The sequence below is a fragment of the Puma concolor genome, chromosome A2, assembly GCF_028749965.1.
Source record: "Puma concolor isolate L17-30 chromosome A2, mPumCon1.1.hap2, whole genome shotgun sequence".
NCBI classification, from domain to species: Eukaryota; Metazoa; Chordata; class Mammalia; order Carnivora; family Felidae; genus Puma; species Puma concolor.
Window position 1 is genome coordinate 146,461,732 of NC_141668.1, and position 9,584 is coordinate 146,471,315.

Genomic DNA, 9,584 nt, shown 5'->3' on the forward strand with positions numbered 1-9,584 from the left:
TAACACCTAACAGTGGAGGTCACACTGGTCACTTTGTTGTAGTACAGGTCTGGTGGTGATAAATCTCTTTGTTTTTATTTATCTTGAGATGTCTTTATTTTGCTTTCATTTTCTGAGATTTTTTGTTGGATATAGAATTCTGGGTTGAAAAGCTTATTTTTCCTTTTAGCACTTTAAAGATGTTGTTTCATTGTCTTCTGGCCTCCATTGTTTCTGATGAGAACTCAGTCAAATCATATTGTTATTCCTATGTATATAATATACCATTTTTCTCTGAATGCTTTCAAATTTTTCTCTTTATCTTTGGTTTTATTCGTTTGACTATGATATACCTAGATGTAGTTTTGCTTGTGTTTATCCTACTGAGGTTCTTGGAGCTTCTTGAAACTATAAATTTATGTCTTTCACCAAATTTTGGAAAACTTCAGCCATTATTTCTTCAAATATTTTTTCTACTATATCTTCTCTATTTCTCCCTCTGTAATTCCAATTACACATATGCTAGATATTGTTTTATTGTCTTACAGGTTACTCAGACTCCACTGATTTTATTTTTAATGTTTTTTCCTGTGTATTCTTCAGATCAGATCATATTCATTAATATATCTTCAAGTTCACTGACTCTTCTGGCATCTCCTATATACTGTTAAGCCTACCCAGTGAATTTCTTATCTCTCATATTTTATTTTTCAGTAATAGAAGTTACATTTGATTTTTTTGTAGTTATTATTTCTCTGATGATGGATACTGTCTGTACATTCATTATGAGCACATTTTCATTTATGTCCTTAAGCATCTTTACATTTACTGCTCTCAAAACTTGTCAGCTAATTCCAACATCTGTATCACCCCTGGATCTGTCTCCATTGATTGCATTTTCTTGTCAATATGGGACACATTTTCCAGTTTCTTCATATGTCTAATAATGTTGTGTTGTATCCTGGACTCTGTAAATGATATTTATAGTCTCCAGATTCTATTTTATCTGTCTGAAGAATGTTGATTTGCGTTTGTTTGTTTGTTTGTTTTGTTTTGTTTTATCAGTCTGTGCTCAAACTGTATCTAAGCTCTGTTTCCCTTGTGGTCGTCATCGGTTGAAATTTTTGTTCAATCATTTTAGGATTAGCTGAGATGTTTGGTGTTTTCCACGTGCATGCCAAATTCAGAAGTCATCCGGGGATTTGGGCAGAATTTATATGCAGAATTTGGGGCCTTTCCCTGTATCTCTTTCCTTCCTAGGATTCTCTGTCACTTCCTAGCTGCTGTGGTTGACTTGACCTCTCTCCTTTGGTTCCTTAAGCCAATAAGATTGTACATCCTCCCACATAGTGTTGACTGGTGCCTGATTTCAGACAAAAAGCCATAAAAAGGGAAAGCTCACCCAGTGCTATTTATCTCTTCTAAATGTATTTTCCCTGTTTGGGACTACTTTTCAGTACTTTGGGGTAGTTTTAAAAAACACTTTATCCAGAGTTTATAATTTGTATCTGTGGGAGGGTAGGTACAATAGAAGCTACTTCATTACTACCATAAATGGAGCCAGAAAGGCCCTTTTTATTTTATTTTTTTTTATTTTTTTAAAATTTTTTTTTTCAACGTTTATTTATTTCTGGGACAGAGAGAGACAGAGCATGAACGGGGGAGGGGCAGAGAGAGAGAGAGACACAGAATCGGAAACAGGCTCCAGGCTCTGAGCCATCAGCCCAGAGCCCGACGCGGGGCTCGAACTCACAGACCGCGAGATCGTGACCTGGCTGAAGTCGGACGCTTAACCGACTGCGCCACCCAGGCGCCCCAGAAAGGCCCTTTTTAAAGGTAGAAATCATAAAGGGTAATATCAACACATTTTACTATATGAAGCTTCATATGAGAAAAAAAAAAGCATCACAAAAGTCAAAATATCAAGGGCAAAATGGGGGAAATATTTATTACACATACCAAAGAGTTATCATCTTTTAATATATGAAAAACTCTTATCATTAAGAAACAACAACCAAAAAAATACCCTAATTAAAAAAAAAATGGGCTAAGGACATGCTATGGTCTGAATGTGTGTGTCCCACCAAAATTCATATGTTGCAATCCTAATACCCCTTGTGATGGTATTAGGAGGTGGGAGCCCTTAGGAGGTGATTAGGTCATGAGGGCGGAGCCCTCATGAATGGGATTAGTTTCTTATAAAAGGTCCTGGAGAGTTCCCTAGCCCCTTCTGCCATGTGAAGATAAGGAGAAATCTGCCACCTGGAAGAGAGCCCTCACCCAACCATGCCAGTGCCCTGATCTCAGACTTCCAGCCTCCAGAACTGTGAGGAATAACTTTCTGTTGTTTATCAGCTACCCAGTCTGTGGTACTTTGTTTTAGACCAGCCTGAACAGACTAAGACAGACATAAGCCATCATTTCACAATAGAAAGAGCACGTATTGGCTGAAAAACATGAAGAAATAAATGCCCAACTTTACTTGAAGGAATGCAAAAAGAAACAATGAGATTCTTTCATCTGGTATGAGCCAAGCACTGTTTTTGGATGCTAGGGAATGAACAAAAAGACAAAAATTCTAGAGATAGGAAACAGATAATAGAAAACAAACATAATAAACAGATATATAACGTAATAAGGCAAAAGGTAGTAAATGGGAGAGGTTGACATTTTGTTTCTTCCTCTCAGTGAGTTTATCCCTCTCTGAAATTACCTTGTTCATCACTGATATCTAGCACCTAGAATGGTGTCTAGCACATAGTAAGTGCTCTATAAAATTTGTTGAATAAATATATAAGAAAATGTTTCCCTGATATTTTTAGAGAAATTCTTTCCTACCTTTCATTTTCATCTACCATCCCCATATAAAATGGTATTATGTAAGTCCAGATAAAGTCAACTCAAACAGTAAAGATATTGGAATGTCCTTGTTGATAAAGAAGAAATTGGGGATTAGAGTTGCTTCAGTGTATGCTGTAGGAGCATTGCAATTTGTGCACTAGGGCACTAATCTGTGGGGTTAGGATTTCAGGATCTCCACCTCCTGCACTGATGAGCCGGCTTACCTGGCTCACCGCTTCCTTTTTCCATTTTTATCACCAGTTAACATATGAGGTAATTTACTGACTTATAATTACTGTTACAAATATTGTTTGCTCCCCACCCCCACCCCACCCCATACCACTGTGAGCTTCATGAGGGCAAGGATCCTGTTCTTTCTGGTACTGAGTAGATGCTCAGCCAATAGTGGAATGAACAGATGGATGGATGAATGTCTCGAGAGAAAGGAATCTGTGAAGATCTTGAATTCTCTCTCTTCCTCCAAGTCTTCCTCAGGGTAAGGTCACAGTCTACATTCCAAGACGCTAGAGGCAAAACCTCCATGAGGCATTAAATGTTTACTAGTTTGTTGATTCTTACAATGGCTTTACACCTGTATTTATAAACCCATCCTTCTGTGTGCCTGTTGATGTTTTGTATGTGAATCCTTTGTTCATTCTAGAAGTTGTTTAAAGAGGAATTTAGTTCAATATTTGTACCTCATGATAGGATAAAATCAGATGAAGCTGAGCTCCACCCTGTAGAGTCCATTTCCTCTATGAGTGGAGACTACTTTTCCTCTTCCCTGAAGAATCGTCTCGTAGTTGTTTAAATCCTGGATAAAGTTGAACTCTTAAATTTATCCTCAAGAAGCTACTGGAAAAAGAGGAGCCGCAGAGTACAAGGACTAAAAGTATTGCAAGGTGTGCTTACTTCACAATCTTCCCAATTAGCAGCTGCATTTCTCTTTTAATTTCAAGTTTTCTTAGGAGGATGAAATGAAAATATTCTGTTCTTGGTTATTTTTCACAAATCTTATTGTCTTCGTGAAGACTTCCCAGCCCCTCAAAAAATCAACACAGGGAAATTCTTCTTTAAGAAAATACAGTGAATCATGCTCTGTTCTTTGAAACAACCCTGCTGGGAAGAGAAATTCTTCCTTTTAGTTTGAACAGTCATGCTTTTAAGTTACTTGCAGGTGGTTACATATGATCTTCACATAAACTTGTATCTGTCTCATTTAAAAGAAAAGATGAAAGAATGGAATTAGCTCATTAATTATTTAAAATACTTGGTGCAACTGTTCCTTATGAATTAATCCAGGCACTTGGAAGACAATTACACTCAGTGTTAATAACATTGCCAACCTTTTCTGGTATGCTGCACTCCAAATACCATTGTGTTTTCATTGACAACATTCACTATTACATATGCATATGAAAAACAGGCATTTTCATTGGAATTACCGTAATAGCATTAAGAGATTATTATTTTTTCCAATTTCCCTGGAAGAAAATTCACTTAAATTAGATTATTTATTACTTGACTGCTCTCCTATCTTGCCTGTGTGTTTAGGTAACTGGAGTCCATGAAAGTATAAACTTCAGAATAAAAGGCATGATTTTATACATTAATGATTTCAAATAAAAGAGGAGTGCTAGTTTGTGCATCACTTCTTTCGAGAAAGTTAAGTCTGTGTTCTGCTTAGGAGAGATAACACTTTTTGTCCCTGTAGGTGGCCCCCCTGGTGTAGCCATTAGTTGCTAATTACTTGCAAACAAATAAACAATTAACTCCTCAAGCTGCTGGCTGGGAGAGTGTTCATTGACATGCTAAAACTTTCTAAGACAGGATTTTAATTAGTGACGTTCTAAATCCAGCCCCCTTGTCAGCGGAGCCAGGAGGTGAACCACAGGAAGATCCCAGCCCTGTACACATGGGGCAGAGCCAGCCAAGAAGCAAGGAGAGGCCAGAGCCGCTGTTCTGTGCAGCCCACTCGAGGATGTCTCCCAGCCTGCAGGAAGGGGCTCGGCACGGGGAAAGCAAACCCTCGCCCTGCTCCTTTTCAATTGAGAGCATTTTGGGATTGGACCAGAAGAAAGACTGTGTTCCATCAATGAAACCCCACAGGCCCTGGGCAGACACCTGCGGCTCCTCAGGTACACCACAAGTTAATTTTTTAAATTCTTTGTTATTTCGTCTGCAGTGTTTATTTTGGCCTTTATTTCATATTACGTAGAGCTAGAGAAAAACTGCAGTTTCATCCAATTACATAACTGAAGTATCTAGGACTTTCAGTGCCTCCAGCTGAGTTCTATAGGAAATGAAAAGAGAATTGGCCTTAGATCCAAGGGAGTATAAAGTTCGTTCACAGGAAATGCCAAGAACCTGCATTTATTTCAAAAGGTCTCTTGTATTTGACACATCAGATATTCTATTTTTTCACTGAAAAAATACATGACATTCAGAGATCAAAATGTTCTCTAGCAGCAAGGCAGGATCTCCATCTTTGTTTGCTTTTTGGTTTTTGGTTGATGAGAGGTCAGTTCTCTTGTGAAACCCAGAGGAATTTCCCCAGGAAAATTAAAGACAAGTTCCTGAAATTCCTTCTTATAGAACTTTGTGGAATACAGGTTTGGACATCTAAGATGGAGTTTATTTTTCTGCTTTTAGGGAAAGATATTAACCTATGTGTACATATCCCGAGCCTTCCTAACGGGATCTCATTCCCTTATACTGTGGATCGTCCAGTGCCAGAAGAAAGATTTTTGAAATATGAAAATTACTTTTCACCCTCAGAAAGACTGTCTTTGAAAAGAGAACTGAGTTGGTATAGAGGACGAAGACCAAGAACCGCTTTTACTCAAAACCAGGTGGGAAGTTTTTTCAAGCAGTAATGATAATACAAAGGTTTTAACTAACGCCCTGTTGGGCAAAAGCCCAATCCTTTGGGATCTCAGTTTAGAAGCCTTGTTAATGAAACAATAGACTCTATGGAGGTGGTTTTTTTTTTTTTTTTTGACAGTTTCTGGATAGTCATTTAAAAAATGTAAAAGGCATATATAGATTAATTGCCCAAGATGTAAATACAATTATTTTGTTATACGAATTAAAGCCCATTTTATAATGACATACGAAATATCAACATTTTATGTAACTATTACCTTATTCATAGATTGAAGTGTTGGAAAATGTCTTTAGAGTAAACTGCTATCCTGGCATTGATATCAGAGAAGACTTAGCTCGAAAACTGAATCTAGAGGAAGACAGAATCCAGGTAATTTTCAAACCTAGCTGTTACCTGTGATGATGGAAATGTTAAGAATAGTAAAATAATGTTCCTGAGATCTACTTTATTTTTCCTTAATTTTAGATCTGGTTCCAAAATCGGCGTGCAAAGCTGAAAAGGTCCCATAGAGAATCACAGTTTCTAATGGCGAAAAAAAATTTCAACACGAATCTCCTGGAGTAGACGGAAAACCGACCACGTGAGATTATTTTACAATTGCAGAACCCGAGGAATCAATGGAGATATGAAATTTTAAAAAGTGTGATCTTTTCTGCATTTAATCTGAGTGTTGTCATTTTTCTTCCGAAAATATATTGTAAATATTCACTATTAAAACATGGTACCTATTATACATGGGCACTTTTAGTTACAGTAAAGGCCTTTCCTATATATTTTAATAAACATTTTCAGAAAAAGCCAGCTATTTTTTAAGGGAGCAAATTTAATCTAAGAAACTAGTTCGCTAAAATCAGCAAGCTCATGACTAAGTGACTCCACAAGCTGGATTCTATTTACAGAATAATTTAAGTAAAATAATCTGGAGAATGGCACAAAGATATGCTCTGTTTCAATTAGTTTTCTTCAAGTGCATTTTGAAACATGATTATTAGCTCCTCTTAATTTCTGACATACAGCAGTGAAACTTTCTCACCACGTATCAATACAAATCCTTCTGGCATGTTTCCTTCTAACAGTTTCAAGCTGTTTTTTTTTTTTTTAAAGCAAAATCATTATGCCAAAGTAGAGACAGAAAGACATCAGTTGTCATATTCATACCCTTGGTATTATATTGCAAAAAGGATTGAGCTGCAAATACATGCAAATTTTAAAATATTTTCCTAGCTATTTAATGTTGTGTTTTACTTTCATTCATTAAAGGAATAATGATCATCGGGCTAATATCTATTTCTAGTTTAGTGGTTTCCAAACAACCGTATATTTTGTTGTTAAAAGTAATACGTTGACTGATGAGGTAACTGATCTGCCTTTTGTATGTGCTGCGACATAGTCGCTAGAAAAAATCAGGGCACTTTTTTGGGACAAAAACTATGTATTTTCCTTGCACTTGCCATTGTACCTATCAACTAAAGATGGGAAGGAATAGGTAAGATGCATCACAAAAAAGAAGTCCTACCACTGGAAGTCTGGGTGTTTGTTTTCTAGTTAATTAGTGGAAGGCCAGAGTGGGTATGCTCTTTGAAATGTTTGCTTGAGGACTTTGACTTGGTCTCCTGGAAACTATATTTCAGCTGTCCTCATTGAGTTGAATTCTCCCCTCCCTTTTCTTTCCTGCTCCTCTGTTCTCTTCTTTCCTAGCAATGACCACAGTAGAAGATTCTTGTTGAATTACTGAATCTATACCTACTATATACATTTTTGTTTGTTTAATTGCATGAGAAAGATGAAAAGGAGTGTGCGTATTATCACTGAGGAAAAGGAGTGTGACTCAGATTTTAGAGCTTTTAAAAGATCATTGAGGGAGAGCACATTGGGGATAGAGAGCTCTGTGTCCCAACAACTAGTCAGCAATAGACGGTCTTATTCTGTTCCACTATTGCTGAGATGGAGAGGGAGGAAGAACAGAAGGGCAGCCACTGGAAAACCAGAGGCATTACATGTTTTCCAAGGAAGTCTACTGTCAGACTGGGCCATTTTTCCCAATATAAGGAGCTGCTTTCACTAATACAAAATGTGAAGCACTATTTATGAAATATATCAGTAAGAATTCATCCACTGGGAGCTTTCTTTGCTCTTCATTAGGTTTCTGTGAAGTTATATTAAGTTGAGGACTGGAAGTCAACTGGAGTGCATTGGAGAGGAAAGTGTCATGTGATGGGTAGGCTTCTCAAACAGTCTTTTATTTTTATCCCAAACATCATATTTACATATTGTAAACAATTCAAATAATGTAGAAATAGAAGAAAATCTCTCTCAAGCCTCATCCTTCCCAGATAATCATCATTAAACATTGTTATGTCTCTTTTTCTACACGAAGGCAGGTACATATGTATACATAGATATACACACACATTTCTATTTGTTACTTTTTTAAAAGTTTTTTTAAAAAATGTTTATTCTTGCGAGAGAGGGAGAGAGACAGTGTGTGTGCACAAGCCGGCGAGGGGCAGAGAGAGAGGAAGACCGGATCCAACCAGACTCCACCCTGTCCGCAAAGAGCCCGGTGTGGGGATGTGGGCTCGAACCCATGAATTATGAGATCATGACCTGAAGTCGGTCGCTTAACCAACTGAGCCACCCAGGTGCCCCTCTATTATTTTTTTAAATGTCATCACACTTAACATTCTGTGCATCTTTCTGACATCTTGCCACGTCAGACATCTAGCTCTATCCCTTTCCTAATGTTTGCTTAGTTTAGAAGAGGATTTCAGCCCTGCATATTACAAGCTATTTTACAATATTAACACTTAAGTATTTTTAAAGTAGTACTTTTCACAAATTGATATTTCAGAGAGTAATCATAGTTTATCTAGAATTTACCTGAAATTAAACCTAACTGTGAAGAGTGGGAAATTTCTATATAAAGTGCTAGACTTTGAAAAAAATGAAACAATATCACATTGATTAATAACTAATAATGCACTTAAATTTATTTTTTAGTTATAAAACCTGGTCATACCTATAAAAAGTCTGGTGAGGAAAGAAACAATAACTCTAGAATATCATTATCTCAGAATTCTCTAGTGACCATAATATAACCTATTTACATGGGTCTAAAATTCAATTTTATCTATCATTGAGATAAGTTGTGTTTACAACTGAAGGTACATACTTATAACTGAAATCATTTATAATAGAACGATGCATCTATAAAAAATAACATTTGGAAGTCAGAAAAAATTTAAATAATACTAGAATTTGTAATATTAAAGAAGTAACTATGAATATAATATGCACGTTCTTTCAGATATTTCACATATTTTCAGATACTAATAACATAATATCCTTAAATGTTTTGAAGTGAGTCTGTAATATATTAAAATATTCAAAGAAGCAAAATAATATACAAGATTATAAGTGAATTTCCCCCAAAATCATTTCCAAAGATAAAGACTGATTGATCTTGTTAGAGGAAATAATGAGTTAGTAACTTTTTTTTTTTTAAAGCAATTATAACTGCTAGTACTTTGGAGTGAATATAATGATATTCAGGGAAAAAGCTGGACTTTAACTTTGAGGAAAAATCAAGCAAGGTGGAAATGGAAATGAAAACCCAAGATAGAATTGTCTTTCCCTCAAAACACACAGGCTCTAATCCACAGCTTATCTCTGCTCCTGGTAATTCCAAGCCTTTGTCTCCATTAATACCCAGGACAAGGTGAACAGTAGTAACAAATCAAACTAATGCAGTCAGGCTAATACCTAGAGCGTCTCTATTATCTGACGGCTGCCTAAATAAGGTTATTTGGTCTCCTGTAATGGCATTTGTCTCTTGTGAAGCCAGCCAGACAAAGCCCATCGCTAGAGAGTGCTGTTG

At 36.5% G+C, this 9,584-nt stretch overlaps 1 protein-coding gene across 1 annotated transcript; it reads left to right on the plus strand.

Moving 5' to 3' along the window:
* Positions 1-4,717: 4,717 nt before the first annotated feature.
* On the plus strand, positions 4,718-6,979 carry HESX1 (HESX homeobox 1). The gene is made up of 4 exons (XM_025916567.2): positions 4,718-4,958; positions 5,473-5,672; positions 5,975-6,076; positions 6,173-6,979. The coding sequence occupies exons 1-4, from the start codon at positions 4,736-4,738 to the stop codon at positions 6,269-6,271; spliced, it is 624 nt and encodes a 207-aa protein (XP_025772352.2). The 5' UTR covers positions 4,718-4,735; the 3' UTR covers positions 6,272-6,979.
* Positions 6,980-9,584: the final 2,605 nt, after the last annotated feature.

Coding starts and splice junctions, on each gene's coding strand:
- HESX1 (XM_025916567.2), top strand. CDS start 4,736: ATGGGGCAGAGCCAGCCAAGAAGCAAGGAGAGGCCAGAGCCGCTGTTC. Junction 5,673..5,974: donor CCGCTTTTACTCAAAACCAG/GTGGGAAGTTTT, acceptor CCTTATTCATAG/ATTGAAGTGTTGGAAAATGT. Junction 6,077..6,172: donor TAGAGGAAGACAGAATCCAG/GTAATTTTCAAA, acceptor CCTTAATTTTAG/ATCTGGTTCCAAAATCGGCG.